Genomic DNA, 20,033 nt, shown 5'->3' with positions numbered 1-20,033 from the left:
ATTCTCTAATATTTGTCGAATCTTGAGATTTTGAATGAGATGAAGTTCACAAGAATTAAAACAAATGAGAAGAATTCTGAATAATATTTACAGTCTATTATCCTAATAATGATAAAAACAGGCGTGCTCTTTCCATATATAGAGTGGAAGTGAAATAATCCTGCAGATTAAAAGGGATGATAGGGTACAGGAATAGAAAATCTATATTACGCTTTGTGATTAAATGCACGGTTAATTAGAAAATTTAGTTGGAAGTTTCAGGAGTCTGGCAACATCGCCACTGTCAGTCTTTATTTTTTCTTCTCGCAATGTAGATGTAAGAGGTCAACTACCTCAGATCTGTCTTTGTAGGCGAACCTCCCTTTCTCGCTACAATGTTGCAATCGACTCGTATCATTCAGTGGCTTGAAATTAGTGGTTTTTAAATTAAATTTACACGAAAACCGTCTACGTTATTGAAATACGCCTGAGGGATGATTCTTCATTAGATTTTCTATCGATATGGACAAAAGCACGATCCTACTCGCAATATTTACGAATAAGAGGGTATTAAACATTTAGGAAAAAGCATTTTTTTCTGAGAAAACTATGAACTTTGCACCAATATGGTATTACACTTTTTGTTACATACAGCATGAACTATTCGCTCTGAAAATCTGCAGGATTATTTCACTTCCATCCTGTATGTGCACATAACTGAACAACTCCATAGCACAACAGCTGGAAGTTAGATTTGCGAATAGCATAAGGAATTAAATTTTCCCAGATACCGGTGTGTTTATTGTGAAAATTAAACAAGTCTTCTTTAGTAAATCATTATTTGTGTGTAAATAACATGTTGTTGTTGTTGTTGTTGTTTTATAATGCCAGGCGTTTGACAATAAAGTCATTTGACCTCTTGCACTCCAATATTTTTCAAAGATATTATCATGACCAGCCACTGCTACGCCTGTATCAAAAACTACGAACACAACAATATGGTGTCATCAGTGGTCTTGAGTTACCATGATGCCCGTTACATTCAAGGTTCAAACTCAGCCGAACATGATGGATTACAAAAGGCAATAAAATCTTTAGCACGGCTTCTTTTGGAGAAAAACAAAGCTTTGTGTCCTGTCTCGTAGTTTTATGGCACATAAAATAACCCTGTCATTGATAGAAGACTCTGGGCAAAATTTGTCGGAAATTTATCACCAATGTAGAATTGCAACACTAAATAACCTCTACAGCTGGAAGAGTTGTTAAATAAACTACCACACCCGCCAACAATGTCACCACCATTACCACTACTACAGGTCATGCATTGAAACTTACTATTTTTCCGATAATAAACTTTTCGACTTCATGTTCATAGGAATATTTTTTTCTTATATTTTATGCAGAATCGGACATATTTGCAGCTCACTCTGTATATACGAGTATATTGCTTATTTTTCCATTAATAAACGTGGCTTGCGACTTAGATTATGTAAATTTGACAGCGGAATTTATAGCACTGAAGAAAATTGGTTTTTCTCTCCTATTACCTTTTGTTTAAATTAAATATTGCCTGACCTTCAATTCAAATAAAAATCGCAGATATGATCTGTTAATACTGGTACAGTAACAAAATCACCCAGTTATTTAGGAGAATTTATTGTTCTTATGGTTTTCTTTGCTTGAAGCTTCTATAAAAAGCATTTTACACCAAAATTCAATGTTTGGTTTCTTCGTGATTTGAAGTAGTATAATTAGCAAGATGATAAGAACATACTTACTCTTACAACATTTATGAACATGCTGAAACGGGGCACACCTTTTTTAAGCTGTGATTTGATTGAGATTGGAATACAGACTCCCATAATCCACATAAACCTGAAACAAAATATTTCACATTTAATTATATTTTTCAGCATTATTTTTAAGTTTAAAGTTAATGCGGGTAGAATATTGTATGTATCAGCAAGTAAAAAGCAGCCCCAATCCTGTGTTAAATACTATAATGTAATAGGTTTTGTCTAATGTGTAATTTCTAATCAGATTGTATTTGGATATATAGGACAATTTCTGTTACGATTACTTTTGAAGAGTAATCTACTATACTTTACTACTGAGCGTATTTTATGTAAAATATATGTAGCAATACCATGGAAATAACACATCTGCTATCTGGAGTCCATTCCAGGTCGCATGCTCCAGAAACCAATAGCCTCCAGCACCATCATTGACAAAAATCATTAAGACGATGCTGATCCTGTTAACCAAACAAATAATATAGCAAAATACGTATTACAATAAATCTTATAGTCATTGTAACACTATTTTCTAACTTATTTAAAAAAGTGAGAGTTAAATTCAGTTGACATTAACCAGTACTGGTACCGGCTCATGATTCAAGTGGCAGGTGGGGCTAATGATGTTCTTGTTGTGGTAGTGGCAGTTGCCACTGCTAATGCTGCTGTAATTGTTATAGTTGTAGTACATATTTGAATATTAAACCTTGTCATTCAATTTTTGACAGTATCAGTACAGTTGAGCATGCTTGATTCTAATTCATGCTAATAATAAAAGTAACCGGTACATATTTTAAAAGTTACCTCATTTATAATGGAATCTAGGTAATGCAAATGTTCTGTTCGATTCTTGTAACTCTTGTGAAGTATAAAATCTCTAAGTTGTTACGCGCCATGTCTGTTTACTTCTATTTTTTTAGCTAATGTAAATAACTGAGATTTCAGACGTGTCTACTCTATTCATAATACAGGATTAGTACAAAAGAAATAGACACTTTCATGTTTTATAAATAATAAACTATTAAAGTTATCAGGAATCAGTTTAGGGCCTATACTGTTTTATAAAGTAATTCAAGTTTACTTTGGGAACTCACAAAAGTTCAATATGTGCTTCTTGTGTCACACGGCATACATCAAGGACATAGTCTAGTTCATCCCAGATCCAGTGAGACATACTTTGTTCGACTCTAGCCTCAGCAATCGTGATGCATTGTTTCAACTAATCTAAATTGCTAGGGGAAGTAAATATTGAGTTTCACGGATTCCCAAAGAAGGAAGTCGCACAGTTTGAGATCGGGGCTCCATGGTGGCCATCGTGAAGTTGTCATCTGTTGCATAGCCAACCTAGCACTGTGGAAGTGTTTCATTCGGATAATTTACACTCTGGTGCCAGTAAACCTCTGCTCTCTCACATTTTTTATATTCACTTACATGTCAAGCAGTATGATGTCGTTGCAATTGTACTTCTTCATCTATTAAGCACTTTATTAAAAATTAAGCATTTTGCAATTCTATTCCTATCTGTACGTAATCCTAACATCTCCTTCAACTCAAAATGAAAAATTGATGTTCATTTGTAACATCCTGCACTCATTTTTGTCATAGTTGTTGTATTAAATAGAATTAAAATTATCATAGCTACAATGAAATAATATTTGTTAGATACTGATTAGGAATTACTAATACACAACTTCCAGACCAGCCATATAGTAGCTAATCAACTAAAAATTTTAATTTCTGTTGGTACTTTCAGTGATTCCTATTATTTCTACACCACGTAACCTCCCCTCCTTTGCCCGTTAACTGCTGTCCACAGAGGGGAAATGTGCACGCCACCCAGAATCGTGCTATCTGATGGTGACTGATCAGGGCTATAGCAACATACATGAAATTTACAGGAAAAGCAATTTTTATCATTTCAAAATACTGCCCTCGTGACACACGTCACTTCTCCATAAATTAAGTGAATATTACAAAGCTTGGGAACAGAAACTTCATCAACCCTTCCATATTTGTCATGAAATTGTGACTTACACCCACTAACTGATATCAGCTATTTAATACTGTCACTTTTACACAGATACATATTTGTTCAATAGACTGCGTTAGATCACTTGTTTGTTTCACATACTATCACAATGTCACATAACTGGCAATGAACATGTTCACTTATCAAAAAGGGTACCGGTAAGCTTATCCATGTTAAACAAGCAACTAACCTTAAAATAACATTCGAAAGAGAAAAACTAAAAATAGAAGAATGACAGAGAGAGAAAAATTAAGAAAAAACTGTAGAAAAAGTTACAATAATCCTTCGATAAGAACTTAAACCCAGACTTTCTCTAGAGTGCATAGGTCATTCATTCCATACACAGGCTATGACTGTTTGACAGCTCATTTATGTAACAGGTCAATCTACCCACCATCGGTACCAAAATCATCAAATAATAAAGATCACTTGCTCTAGTGACAACTTATCGCTCATATCAAAGCCAATGAATAATCACAATTAGTACAATATAAGGCGACATAAAAGGTTTAGTCAGGAGCATTTGCAAACAAGAGCAGTGAAAATGAAAAATATTTACACAACTCAAGTGTCTTGAGTATTCATTCCAAAAACTGGCAGAATTAATAAATATTTATATTGACATAGCTATTTCATACAAAATATGCAATCAATAAATTGTATGAGCCATTAATCTGTATACATAAAAACAAAAACAAATATCAAACATGTTATTTTGTATTATTTATACTGACCGTATTTGTTTTGTTTTGCATCTTGTATTATTTATGAACGATAATATCAATTCTGTATTTTTCTATTTTAGGCTTTCTTTTATTTCTTTTATATTCATTTGAGATGTAAAGGACTAATAAATTGAATATATATATATATATATATATATATAAATGAACGTGAAGTGAAGTGATGTGACAACTTTTCAACATCACATTGACACTTCAGACAATGAGATTTTGCCACCTAGTAATTACAAGTTATGAACTTGTCAGAAACTTCCAGATCGATAAAAAATATAGTGATAAAGAAATGAGAGGGAAATATGCCTAAAGGAAACCCAAAATACAGAGCAGCTTTGGTAAGACAGTAAAATAAAATAATATTTTAAAGAAGAATAAAAAATAAGAAATTGGTGGTAAAAATTCTAAACCTCAACCACATTTTTACCTTCTTTCACGTATATGTGATAGTGGTTTATATAAATATATAATTTATATCAGGGACAAGATATTAATGTCATTTACCCACGGAATGTGTCCAGAGATTTGAGACGCTGCCTGTTGCTAGACTGCTGTGTGTCTGATGCAGATGCAGTTTGATTTTTCTTGTGCTTGAACCATTTTGTCACAATTGTAGAAGCCAGACCATACAGAAACCAGATAGCCAACAATACCAGCAACCAAAGTACCAATGCTACAAAAGAAAGAAGTCTGAATACATTCAGTGATGAAGTTTCTACGGAGACATGATAAATGGTACCAATTGATAATTAATATAAAAATTTCATACAATATGTGAGGTAAAATTATTCATAATCTGTAATAAAATTAGTAGAAATTACAAATTCTAGCTGATAAATTTTCCTTCCTTCAGACACCATCAGCTCTCTTGAACGAAAAACCTTACAAACATATCCATGTCATGGCATTGGGAAGTAAAAGTTTTTAATGTGATGATATTATTAATTTTTGATCCTACAGAATTATATATTGTGGTTATTATTTATTAATAACGGAGAAAAATTCGCTCCAACACCGGGGAACCCAGGACCCCTAGTTCTATGCACTGGGTAATCTATCACTGAGCTACGCCGAGGCTCAATCCACAGGTCCGTTATTAATAAAAACTTTCGTTGTACATCTCTCACTAGACATAGGATCTGCAAGAATTTTTAAGCTTAGTTTTGAAATATAAAATGTATGCCCGTACAAATTTCCTCTAGACTGTTTCTTGAGGTACCAGGTAAAATCAGCCATTACCATACCTACTTTATAGTAAACATGAGGCTTGTTTCTGCAGCAGTTCCTACCGTTATGAGCATGTGCATAACAACTTTACAGTTCGTGCAATGATAACTTAAAACTCTGACTAACTTGCTGATTAAAGTCAGGCGATCTTGCAGCATATCAAACTGTCACCTGACAGCCAGAAAAATTTGCGAATCAGGTTCAAACCAATCTCAAATCACACTGATGCATGCAATGAAGATAGTTTACTTTTATGCACTGGACTGGCAAACACATACTATTTGCATTAATATTTTATGTTTCTATGCTTATTTATATTTGGTTATTGAAATATATTGTGAAATTCAATTACATCTTCAATTATATAATTTACAGTACATGGGCGTTCGTGCAGGGATGGTTTGCTGATCATGTATATGCGCAATAGTTGAGGTTGGAACAGTTTTCAAATAGTTGTCAAACTAACACAAACTCTCTCCAGAAACAAACCTATGTTTAAATAGCAACAATTGGGTAGTGATTGTACAATAATTGATAACAGGAATGGCCATGCTATTTTCGCTTACCGGTACCAGTATTTATTATTTAATTTGTATTAACTGATGGACAGTTAATTACTATTTAGTTCTTAAATGTGAAAAGTTAACGTTTTATACTGCTTTATATCACTAGAATTAAGTACTGCATATTAAACTGACCCTGGTATGGATAAGAACATTTCTGATTCTGTTAATTTTATTATGAACATCAATTCCTTTCGATATGTGTCAGAGGAAGAACAATTGTTTGCATACATCTGAAGTCTGATTAGTGTATTATGTCACTAGTCAGTGATGTATACAATGGAGGGGGAAAGGAATTGGGCACCCTACTTTTATTATCTCTTCGCTTAGTTGCCTCATGAGTGATACATTTTTTATGACACTTATGAGGTTCAAACCTATCTTCAGACAGTTTACTAAACAACAGTAATTCCATTATTTTAGAGCAAGAATTAAAATTTTCGTATAAAATAACTCGAAATTCCTAAATAAAAACGTGACATAGAACATTACAAGAAAATTTCAGAACTGATAACTTTGTGACAGCAATATAAAAGAAGTCTCTTCATTGATATCACTGTCCTATATTTGGAGGTGATGAGCTGTTAAGTCTACTACAACAAGTTGTGTCATATGCAGGAACAAAACACAAACAGAAATGTTCTAAGTACCGGTATCGGTATTTGTAATGTTTAATGCATTAGACAATGAGTTTACATACAGTACTGATGTAAACTTTGGGCTCGCAATACAAGTGCATACGAGCATTGGTTGCCCACAAAAGGCTTGCTACAATATTTTCCGCGTTTCTGTAAGGGAACTCTGAATGATCCCTGAGAGTGCGCCCATATGCATTTTGTTATGCTACTGGTGTAGGCCTACATACTAGTATCGTTGATAATTTATTTTACTCTACACCAGGGTGACCAGGCGTCTGGCTTTTGGAGGACATGCCCTACTTCTAAACTTTGTCCTCCAGACATTTAAAAATATAACAAAATGTCCGGAATTTTAAAAATCTATAACTACCGAAAATTCTTCGTAACACGTGTTATTTCTTGTCCTTTATGGAAAATTTTTTTTCTATCTATTTGGGTTAAGACAGCAATTCTAAAAAATAGTTTTTTTTTTTTTTTTTTTTTTTTTTTTTTTAATTTCAGTCGGTAATTTTGTCCCTAAACTAAATTTATTACATGTAATGCACATGACCAGGACAATATTTAGTAGGCCTACCTACCTTGTTTTCGTTTAAGTTAAGAATTAATATATTATACAGTACTACGGTATCAGATGACCAGTAGGCCTATGGAAGCAATAATAGACACAGAAGTAATGCTTTAACTTTACAAAATAATGTTCTTACATGAGAATACTATGGAATTACCCATTGTCCTCCTTTTGAATAATATGTCTTTTTTTCATCATTTTGTCCTCCAAAGATATTTTCATATCTGATCACCCTACTCTACACCACTGCATATATTAAATTTGTATGTTCATCAATATATTTATTAAACCATTCTCTGTAAGTATAGGATAAATTGCAATCCACATTAATTACAGATGTAGGTACCAGTACAGATCTATTAAATCAGATCATCATCATCATCATCATCATCATCATCATCATCATCATCATCATCATCATCATCATCATCCAACAAGTACCACTATATAGTGGTTCACACTATTTTTCATATATTGATTTCCCTGACTTTCCATGACTATATTGAGAAATTTTCCCTGACAATAGAGATTCTAGAATATAGTTTTGTAAAATTTTCCAAATATCATTAAATTATACATCTTGATTACACAACTTTTAACACTATATCACTTCGGAATATGTATTATATGTTTTTCTCGTGTTAAATTTTATCGTACCTGGTTAACATGTTTCGGCCTGATATTGGCCTTCTTCAAATTCAGATTTCTGAAGAGGGTCAATAGCAGGCCGAAACATATTAACCAGGTACGATAAAATTTAACACGAGAAAGACATATAATACATATTCCGAAGATCATTAAATTGATTGAAATCAGAAGATGGTAATTTTTTTAAGTTTAAAGGAAATAAGTAATTGGTGCAATTTTGTTCCATTGATTTTTTTAATCGACGAGATATGTGATAGTTAAAGAAATAAGAAAGTGCAAACAAAAATTTGTGAAGTGTAATAACAATAAGTGAACTAGAGGAGAAATCTGACTTAGTCTGAGATATTAAATATGATAAAAAAATGTGAGGATTACATCAATTAGTGTAACTGAAGTGTAACTGAGAAAAAGATAGAGAAATAAGTAGTGAGGTATTAAGGAGAAGATGAATAGAATAAAGCATGAGAAGAAAAGTAATAAAGATAGTGAGGCTAATAAGAGTTAGAAATAGTAAGTACCGGTAAACAATATTTAGGGTTTCATGCAATTGAGAGAGGAAGAATATGGAAAGTGGAAGAGATAGAAAGTGAGTGCAAGTAGTGAGAGTGAACTGTAAAAGTTATCCAACAAAGTGGTAAGTGAATTGAACTAGTAATAGCAAAGAAGTATTACAAACAGTAGAACACTGGAACAATAAATAATACAAATAATATAATACGGTAATGTAGATGAGAAAGTAGAAAAATTAGTGAATGCTAGTCAGAGATAAAAAGGTTTTAAGATGAACAGAAAATAGGGATAATTGTAATGAAAGATGACAATGATAGTAGAGATGGACGAGTAGATTGTAGCCGAAAATGTTTGTAAACAATAGTAAGGTAGACAGTATTGCATAGTATTCGGGATTGGGATTGAGGGAAGCTAAAGAAGGTGAAGAGTTGAAAATACTGTATAGCAGAAGGGATGGAGGAATAAAATAGATTGAAATAGGGTTTAACTTTATGTAATTGGAATATATAGGGAGATATAGATGATAGGAGAAATATTTTAGGATATATGATTGAATGTAGTCAAGGGTAGTGGTGGATCGTGTGCAGAAATATGAGGGAAACCACTACCTGAAAGCCATATGATGACAATAATTATGAATATATGTGAATATTAGGTAAAATAAAAAATGTGTAACAAGTTTACTAGAAAGAAAAATTGTATCAATACACATTATAATAGTACCATGTTATAACATACATACTAGTATTCCAATCCAGCTGATGTCACAAGACAATTAATAACAATCAACACTTCCAATGAACCTGAATCTGTCTCTTTCTTCTTTTTGCAAAACCCACAATAAGAGAATTCCTGTGAAAATTTCTCCGACATTTTTTTGAAAACTACGGTTCCAGTAGCTATTTCCCTGACTTTCGACATATTTAAAACAGTTTCCCTGACAAATTATTTATTACCCTGACATTTTCTGACTTTCCAGTTCACTATGATCCATGTATATTAGGACTCAGTGGCCTGTTACAGTCTTCAGTAATCTTTTTGTGGGTCTGTCTGGGTTATATGACAGGATCAGTTTTGATATTTTATTGACATTAATTCTTTCTACATGTTGTATGCACTGACTTCTGAAATTATGGATGAATTTCAAGATAGGTTCAATCTTCAGTTCTTCTAGTATGTCTTCATTCTTCTTTAGTCCAGTAAGGTGTATCCTCATAAACCTCGTTTCGGATGCTGTGAGTCGTCTTTTATTTATTTTTCTGACAGTGCATGTTTCACTTCCATAGGCTTGGACAAGTCGAGATAGAATTTTACAAACCTTCAAACTAGTGTGCTTTTGAATTTATGAGAGCCTGAAAACTTGATTGATTACTCCTGTGATTTTTATACATTTTTATATTTTTAGCCATTTATATTTCTTCTATAAATGTAATCGTGTAGCTTAGATAGTTAAATAAATTAACTTGCTTTATTATTATTAGGCTACATTTTAAGTAAATATTTTACTTCTAATGGGTATACTTTTTTTTTTAGGCATTCTGATCTTCAGCAGTTGCCTCTAATGCTCTTTCTTCTCGATAGAGGGGAATACACTCGGCCAGTTGCAATACTTCTCTGACAGATGACCGGCCTGTTGCAGAAGGTAAGAAGATGACATACATACGAAATTACGTCCTGAAGGATTGTAGGGAAGGAAATGGGCCGTGGCCCTTGTAATTGGTAGTATTAATTGCCAGAGCTGAATGTGAGCTACAAAAGGCACTCTATAACTACCATACTTAAAAAAAAAAAGAAAAGAGGAGGTAACAAACAATATTAAAAAGGGGGCCTAAATTATGGAAAAAATTAAAGTGGTACAAAATATAATATTGTGTTTATGACATTATTTTTCATTTTTAGCTAATTAATCTACGGTAATAATTGTGTTATAGGATGATCTAATAACTTTTACATTTATCAGAAATTTCCCATACACTTTAAAACATGTGCTGAAGAAAAAATATCCTTATCTTAAATTCAGAATTAAAATTGTTACCCAATTGGGTAGATACATTGTTGTTGTTGACGTTTTCTAATGCTAGGCATTTGACAATAAAGTCATTTGACCTCTTGCACACCAATATTTTTCAAAGATATTATCATGGTCAGCCACTGAAGCACAGATTTTGAGGGTAGATACATTGTGGTGTATAAGAAATTATTTCAGAATTATGGAATATTGTAAGCACTCTGATATATTTTCATTTTACAAAATAGCATCACCAATGGACACAGGCCTTCATCCAGATAAAAACTGTAGAGGTTGTTGATTTCAAAATGAAATATTTTTCTTTTTACCAGGATACAACAGATAAATCCTTTGTTACACTAGTGCAACATTACATTTGTAAATCATAGGAAGCGTTTAAAATTAATATCTTGTTGGTGAAAATTAGGTAAGTGTGCAATTAATGCAAGTATAAAACAGCATCCCTCTCTGAGCAGTTTATTCTCTTTGTGCCAAATAAATTCCACCTCACTTTTGCTGAACAGTTTCCTGTACTGTGGCCTCCCCTACACATTCTGTTTATTCAGAATCTTTTGAAGTGCTGAGGCAAGACGTTACAACTCTACACTTTCATATTTCCTCTCTTTGCCTGTATGCCTTTCATCAATTATATCTGCGTTGTTTGATGAAGCAACTGTCACTTCTTCACACATTTATCATATTTTATATTCTATCGCCTCTTCCACGCAGTGAATTGTAGATCAATTTAATCATTATGAGTATTTATCAAAGTTAATTCTTCTTCTAACATAGCAATAAACAAATAGTAATTTACTGTTAACTTCGTTATTTTATCTATGTGTAATCCTGTATAATATTTATTTATTTATTTATTTATTTATTTATTTATTTATTTATTTATTTATTTATTTATTTATTTATTTATTTATTTATTTATTTATTTATTTATTTATTTGTTTGTTTGTTTATGTATTTATTTATGTATTTATTTATTTGTTTGTTTGTTTATGTATTTATTTATGTATTTATTTATTTGTTTGTTTGTTTGTCTGTCTGTGTTTGTTAATTTATTCACTCATTCCTTTGTTTATTTGTTTGTTCACATATCTACTATATTTGTTTATTTTAATTTATTTACGGCCTTATTCCACAGTCGGTATAACAAATCCTTGAACACAGCACTGGCTCCTTGTGAGGGAAGGGGTTCTGAGATGTCGTTCTTCCTGTATGAATAATTTTAAATGTTCCTATTGTTTTCTCTTATCCAGTGATTTCTATTTTAAAGTAATATTTCATGCATGATTTGGCATTCTAAAATTCCATTTCTATTGACTGATCTCGTCTATAATTGAACTCTAAGAGCAACATTCATTTTATGTTTTTATTTATTTGTTTTTGTTTTTTATTTATTTGTTTTTGTTTTTATTTATTTGTTTAATTTTATTAATTTGTTTATTTTTATTTATTTGTTTATTTTTATTTATTTATTTATTTGTTTATTTTTATTTATTTGTTTATTTTTATTTATTTATTTTTATTTATTTATTTATTTTATTTTATTTTTTTGCAATATGATCTCTAACTATAGTAAAAATAAATAAATTGCACTATCAAAAGATCATTTTTGGTATAAGTGTATAATACTTACGCAGGTATATGTTGACTGGTTTTTTCCTTGTGACCAGAGAACACATGACACCAGAACCAGCATTACTGATAACAAAGTCGTATACTCCAAATTCTCCGAGAGATGGCTCCATATCACATATCGCAGAGCTGTAGAATTTAAGTATAAAATTAGTTAACTTACTGTGTAGTTCAAATTAAAAGAATAGAATACCGGTAAAACTTCATTTTTAGTTATTTTTTAATTATTTTAATGTACTTTTGTGAGTTTCCGAAATGATTTGTATTAGCTAACAGTTGTGTATAATACTCTTTCTTCTTGAACAATGTCTTTGCGTCTTGCTGACCGCATGTCTAGGGAGTTCTGCTACTTGTGGATATATAATGTTTATTAAAATTCTCCCAAGAATGAAAATGTAATGAAGCTATGATAATGACTATTATCATTTTATTAAAATTCTCCCAAGAATGAAGATGTAATAAAGCTATGATAATGACTATTATCATTATTATTAGTACCGGTACTGCTGTTGCTGATACTAGAGTGATAAGTAGTAGTGGTGGAGGTGGTGGTGATGGTGGTGATGATATAAGTTTAAAATACTTACAAATCCGAGATTAGTTTCAGACCATGGACTTACATTCAAACTTTAAAATGTGTGACTTCTATATCTGTTGCAAGGAAATGGTGAAAACTAAGCATTTTTAAAACTATTCGTTCACCAAATCAATTTCAAATTAAAAATTGGCATCTCTACCACCACTGGATAATGCAAATAATCTAAAATTTAATGTTCATAAAACCAGTGTAATCAGATTTAGTACTGGTACACATAATAGTACTCAGTTTTCCTTCAAATGGAACAGATCTCAAAGAATCTAACTCCTAAGTTAAGCTCCACCTGTTATGCATTATGGGACTGGGGTTGAGGGAACGTAGTGATAACTATGTGGAAAGGTAAAAGGATATTGCAGGTTGTAGGGGAGTTTGGCGGTAGCTCATAGAGGAAACTATAGAACACGAGAGCCTTAGGCCATGCACATCAGTCCATCCTGGGTAGTAAAATGGGCCCACCCAAGCAGCCTACGTGTGAGGGTAGTCCCAGCCCATGTACCTCCCTTATAGGGAACTAGTATAGTATATAGGCCTACTATAACTTTTTGATCCAATAGTAGGGCCCTGAACTCGCTGTTATTCACCTCGATTCTATGAAAGTGTCAAGAAACAGAGACTATCCAGAGTGCACCACAGGTAATGAATTATGATGATGAATAATTGTTGGGATGTCACAGGGGAACTAGAGTATCTGGAGAAAACTCCTATGTTGCCTGAGCCACGGACTTGCCCAATACAAGTTACAAATTCAGGGTCAAGCAGAATTTCAACCCAGGCTCCCTGACATATAACTCCAATGCACTGAGACACCATGGCAGTGTGAGTTAGTATAACTATACCGGTACTGTAACAAAAATTGGGTTCATATTTTCATATCTAAAGAGGGAGTTATGTATGTGTGAATTAAAAAAGATAATAAAACAATCGATTGAACATCACTGTAATACACAGAAACACATGAAAAATGTTGCTCGTATGTTAGAAGAAAATAAGGGTTCAAGTTCAAATTTCGCCTCAAATATGAAATATGACTTTTGTCAGGATTTGTGTCGAATGATGATAAGTTGCAATATTCCATTCAAAACGTTAAACAATCCTCACTTTAAAGGGTTTATAGCAAAGTACACAAAATATGTCATTACAATAGTTATATCAACGTACAACCAGTATTCAGTGATTATTCAGTGTGTCAATTTACATTTCCCCCTGGCCTATATCTGAACGTGCCTCTACTGTGATTACGTAAACAACAACCCTCTGACGAGACAAACTAGTCACGTTGTAGTTACCTTCACATCCGAATGACTTTTTTTCTGCTGTCTAATCAGCCTTGAAATCAGTGCCTTGGATTAGTTGCAGGAACTGGAAATTGTGGCACTTTCACACGCAGATAGGCCATCCTTATGTGCTCATTGTAGTATCTCCTCAACAGCTTCTTAGTTACTAGAATGCCACTTAAGCGAGATAACACGTCGGTCAAACTTTAGAAATTTGATATCAGATTATTGGTGATAGTAACCTCATCAGTTCAGAAGTTCCACATCATAGTCAGTTTCTCTTAGTTTGAGAAAACAGGACAGTGACATGCCAGGCCTACGTGTTCTGTTGTTTCACTTTTATATTACACCCATGACAGCTTCAGCAAATTCCAATCTGAACATGTGCTTTTATGAAGTATGGCTTATTAAAGTCCTTACGTATATTATTTCAATGTACCGAAGTACATATGATATTTCCATGCAGATATTCTGCGTCATCATACGATGAAAGAGTAATGGAACGGAGAAAAATTCTCTCCGGCGCCGGGATTTGAACCCGGGTTTTCAGCTCTACGTGCTGATGCTTTATCCACTAAGCCGTCGGATCCCGGCCAACTAGTCACTCTTAACGAGTGCACCTCAGCACATGTGTGGACTTCGGTCCTATGTTCATAGACATCTATGACGTAGTGCAGAGGGCGGCCACTAGAGGGAACCCAAGAGTTGGAACTCAATCAGAGACAATTCTGTCCGACGTCGGGGTTGTATCCGGTGTGGCTTAGTGGATAAAGCATCAGCACGTAGAGCTGAAAACCCGGGTTCAAATCCCGGCGCCAGAGAGAATTTTTCTCCATTCCATTACTCTTTCATCGTATAAAGTCCTTACGGTTAATCACAGATTTTTACGATGGTACCTGTAGGCACTATTTTACTTTATTTTGTGGGAACTTCATGCAGCAGCCTTTCCTTGTTAGGGCTGATATTATTTACTCATTGTTTGGTAAATTTTTTACAAATTTGGTCAGAAAATGTAATATTTAAGATATCCCAGTATACAATGATTGTATATTCTGGTCACCAAAAGATTTCTCCTGGGATCAATTTAGTAGTCTTGTCTGTCTTTCTATTGCTATGACTGTTATAACGTCCTTTAACACATAAAAATCTGAATTCTGACTAGTGTAAAGCTGCGGTTTGTTTATGGCAATCATCGCTGGGCGCACATCACTGACAATTGTCGCCTAGAGCTGCTAGCAGTTAAAATGAATGCGCAAGGTTTCTTTACAGCGACGATCGCCAGCATAGATCGTTGGACGCTCACAGATCGCTGGAGATTGCTTCTGAAGCAAATTCAGGACGCACATCGCCACATACATGTTCAATAGAATGCCATGTAGAAATAATGAATCGAGTTATGGCAGCATAACAAATGAGAATTGACAGCGATGTACGCTGATACGAAACCAATTTCTGATGATCATCACCAGCGTTTATAATCGCCGACAATGTGCGTCCGGTGATGATTGCCGTAAACAAACCGTAGCTTAATATGTAGCTAGTCAGCAATGTATGCAATGGAGGGGGAAAGAAACTGGCCCCCTTCCCCATTATCTCCTGGCCTAGTTGTCTCATAAGTGGTCTTCTTGGTATCACTTGTGAGGTTCAGACCTGTTTTTGGACAGTTGACTAAACAACAATAACACATAAAATGTGACAGGATTTTTACTCTTAGCAACCTCTATAATGCAGCCCTCTTGAGCCAGTAGGAGCTGGACTCTCACTCGCCTCTAACATCTCACAGGTAGTGAAGACAACATTGCCACATAGATCCTCCTCTCAGTTGTCAGAGTATTGTTGAAGTGTCTAGATAGTGTTACCAGCACTTTTGTATAATTTCAGTTCTGTTGTAGTTTAATTTTAATAAATTAGTATACATTGATTGTAGTAAGTTTTAATTTTTAGACCTGCATATTGCCACCTTGACATTCTGGATAAGGGAAGCAAAGTGAATAGGCCTACCAAAAAAAAAAAGGCAGACGAAGATATTAAAAGTGGGAAGGGATGCCCCAATTCGTGGACAAGAGCGTGAAATGTTGTACTGGATAAAAGATTATTTCGACCAGGAAAGACAAAATAAAGGTCTGCTGGAAGATGTGAACAAGTCGCAGATAAGACAGCAGAAGCCTTAAATATAAATCAGTCCACTCTCATCAAAATTGGGAAAAGCTGAGGAAGAAGGAAGAGGAACATGAATCTGAGCATGGGACATCACAATCGAGACCTCTTGTAGAAACTACAGGGATGTCATGTCATCATGTCATCTATCCCAATGTGTCTGTGACAATATTAAAGAAATTTGATACAGGTTTTCGTATATTTTCTAATTTTCATTCTGCGCTTTTCAATAATGAATACAAAATTTCTGCCTGCCTATCCACCTGCTTTGCCGCTAGCTGCCATTGGTGTGAGGGGACGGGAATGCTGCTGGTTGCAACGCCAAGATCTGGCTCTGTACCGGTACCTTCTATATGTTTTGCTAGAAACATCAGAAGTCGATTCCTTCCACACACTGGGAATAGTGATACGATATATCTATAAACAGTTGTATGTCATTCTATAAAATCCCAGCATCTGTCTCTATGCCTCGTTTTTATTAACTACTTAAATTAATAGATAAATAGTTTACCTAGTCTCCGCCAGAGGAACTATTTCTTTGCCATATGTTAGAAGCTTCCAAAAAGTTCCATGTTTAGTAGACAGTTTATGGACTTGACTGGAATTAGAGTCAATCTTCTGCCAAAGAGAGAACGGACACTGCAACATAAATTAATCATACATGAAGACTCACAGATCACAAAAGAAGTGAAGAGAATAATAATAATAATAATAATAATAATAATAATAATAATAATAATAATAATAATAATAATATAATTAGACAGCGGAAAAAAGTCAAATAAAAGTAATGTTTACGGTTTACAAGTATTATATGCATAGACTATGGCATGAGGTGTGCAGAGTAACCAACATGGTACCGTCCGCAGAGAGCACCATGCGAACACTGAAAACAACTGCCACTCTGCATTCTCAGTCAGTCCTCTTCCATACATGAACAGAGAACATTGAGATACGTAAACATATTCTTCATTTGTGTTTAGTGAAGTGATCATAATGCCGAAGACAGATGTTAAAAAACATAGGGTGCATTCTTTAATACAAGAATATAGTGTCCACATTTTTAATAGTGATACTGGTGAAACAATTAAGCGTCAGTTATGTATGTGTGAATTAAAAAAGATAACAAAACAATCGATTGAACATCACTGTAATACACAGAAACACATGAAAAATGTTGCTCGTATGTTAGAAGAAAATAAGGGTTCAAGTTCAAATTTCGCCTCAAATATGAAATATGACTTTTGTCAGGATTTGTGTCGAATGATGATAAGTTGCAATATTCCATTCAAAACGTTAAACAATCCTCACTTTAAAGGGTTTATAGCAAAGTACACAAAATATGTCATTACAATAGTTATATCAACGTACAACCAGTATTCAGTGATTATTCAGTGTGTCAATTTACATTTCCCCCTGGCCTATACCTGAACGTGCCTCTACTGTGATTACGTAAACAACAACCCTCTGACGAGACAAACTAGTCACGTTGTAGTTACCTTCACATCCGAATGACTTTTTTTCTGCTGTCTAATAATAATAATAATAATAATATTGGTCGTATAATTAAATCTTCTGCTATGTCGCAGAATTTCTGGTTACAGACTCAGAAGACTCGAGTAGCCTACTATTCCTGGCAGGAAGTGGAGATTTCACTCCCTTCCATAGGAAGAGTTTTTCCTTACATTGCTTTACGAGATGGCCATGCATGATGCTATCCACATGACTAGGAAGTGGATGAATGGATTACAGGTGGCGCACATAGGCTACAGATAAGGACTCATTGTGCTAGGCGCAGAATTTAATTTTGACACAGACGTGAAATAACCAATAAATTTTGTTTGGAGCCCTTTTATTCAGGGGCAGAGTTCTCTTACATGCCCTGAATACCGTACACTGAGGTTCAAAAAAGTGAAGCAGCTTGAAATCTTGAGATACTTGAACTTTACTGAGTTCAGATTTATAATAATTACTAATATAATGGTAAACTCATACAATTGAAATATTATAAGTAATTGATTAACTAGCGGACTTACTCGTGTTAATTATGTAAGTCTGTGCGGCTTACAGCTGTTTCGGTGCTTCATCACACCATCCTCAGAGCCTACTAGATCTCGGCGTCATCTCGAACTTCTCTGCCTGTTATGTGGGTGCGTTTGATTGTTGAAAGGTGTTGAAAAGTGGAGTCAAATAGTGTGTGTGTACTGAAATTGATCTGTGTGTTGAGAATTTGATCGGGGTGTGTTTTAGTGTGTTTGTATATTTCGTATTGTTCTAGTGTGTTGAGTTTGTGGTTCTTGGGTTGTATGTGTAGGATTTCCATGTCCGCATTTATGTTACCGGTATTGTATATATGGTTAGCATTGGTTATGTGATCGGCGTATGTAGATGTATTGTGTCCTCTGGTTTTATTGCTTTAATGTGTTCTTTGTAGCGTGTTTGGAATGATCTGGCTGTCTGCCCAATGTAGAATTTGTCGCAACTATTACACACAGACTTACAGGAAACATAATTAACACGAGTAAGTCCGCTAGTTAATCAATTACTTATATTCAAGTATTAAAAGTAATGTACGCAAGATTCAAAATGAAATATTATGTTCATGTTATCTTACTCAATACGAAAAAAATGATCAGACTTTCATTTAGCAATAAAACTAAGAAACTTCATAGTTAAATTTAAATCTCAGGAAAACTTTTTCTCTAAAGTACCTGCGTGAAATTAAGAAAAAGATAAATCTCTCAACAAGTAAAGAAAATTAATTCATAAAACTAACCCTACACAAGCAATAATAAAGTAGTGATATAATAGACCTGGTTGAAGTTGAAGATGTCCTAAAATTGCTAGAATTGCAAGCTATTAATAGTAGGTTCCTTAATAACGAATGACTTCAGATTTTTACTCCTGTCCAATTAAAATGAAGCAGGTGCTGGTGCTACATGTCCACTTTTCTCGTTTTATAAATCCTTAGGTTATAGAGCTACAAATTTTGATGGAGAAGTTGAAGCTATCTATTTGTCACCTATTCGACACTTCAAAATCTGTTGTACTGTCTCTCTTATTTTCAACAAGCTGTTTAATTCATTAATTTTAAAGCAGCTATTATTGGTATCTATAACAACCAGTATGTCACCTAAAAGTAAAAAAAATCAGATTTTTTTTTTTAATTATACACCATCTGATGAAGCTTAACAAAAGGACAGTTTTTCAATGAGTACCAGCACATTGTGGATTATCTGATAATAAAGCTGCTGACACTCTTGCTAAGAAGAGAAGTAATATCTTACAAAAAACTTCATGTCGCCTTCATAATTTCCAGCAGTTAAAAGATTAATCATCTCAGTATCAAGATGATAATATCATACCATTTCTATGAAATTTCAAATAATAAAAGATGAGAGCGTCTCAGTAATAATAATAATAATAATAATAATAATAATAATAATAATAATAATAATAATAATAACAACAACAATAACACTAACTATCGCCCCGTCGCTCTTATTTCCGGCAGCCAATCGTATTGCAGGTCGGCTACATTTAAACATGTGTGTCTTGTGATTCGCTCCTGATGACATAATGCATTTTCTAAGGCTCGATAAATACTTAATATAATCGCACGCCATTTTGGCTCTTTCGTTGGCGTTCGCAGAAAGC

The 20,033-nt window shown here is 33.8% G+C and overlaps 1 protein-coding gene across 3 annotated transcripts in view; it reads right to left on the bottom strand.

Annotated features, from left to right (window-relative positions):
- Hgsnat (Heparan-alpha-glucosaminide N-acetyltransferase) overlaps nucleotides 1-20,033 on the bottom strand; it is a 55,950-nt gene that overhangs the window by 19,526 nt on the left and 16,391 nt on the right. For all 3 annotated transcript variants that reach the window (XM_069841813.1, XM_069841811.1, XM_069841812.1), the window contains exons 3-7: nucleotides 16,888-17,015; nucleotides 12,349-12,476; nucleotides 5,043-5,211; nucleotides 2,126-2,233; nucleotides 1,758-1,854 (exon numbers count right to left, since the gene is read on the bottom strand). In XM_069841813.1, the coding sequence (XP_069697914.1) occupies nucleotides 1,758-1,854; nucleotides 2,126-2,233; nucleotides 5,043-5,211; nucleotides 12,349-12,476; nucleotides 16,888-17,015 (630 nt within the window). The remainder of the gene's footprint in view (nucleotides 1-1,757; nucleotides 1,855-2,125; nucleotides 2,234-5,042; nucleotides 5,212-12,348; nucleotides 12,477-16,887; nucleotides 17,016-20,033) is intronic.

The sequence above is a fragment of the Periplaneta americana genome, chromosome 12 (genome assembly GCF_040183065.1).
Source record: "Periplaneta americana isolate PAMFEO1 chromosome 12, P.americana_PAMFEO1_priV1, whole genome shotgun sequence".
In the NCBI taxonomy this organism is placed as follows: domain Eukaryota; kingdom Metazoa; phylum Arthropoda; class Insecta; order Blattodea; family Blattidae; genus Periplaneta; species Periplaneta americana.
This window is presented reverse-complemented; position numbering and strand designations above follow the sequence as displayed.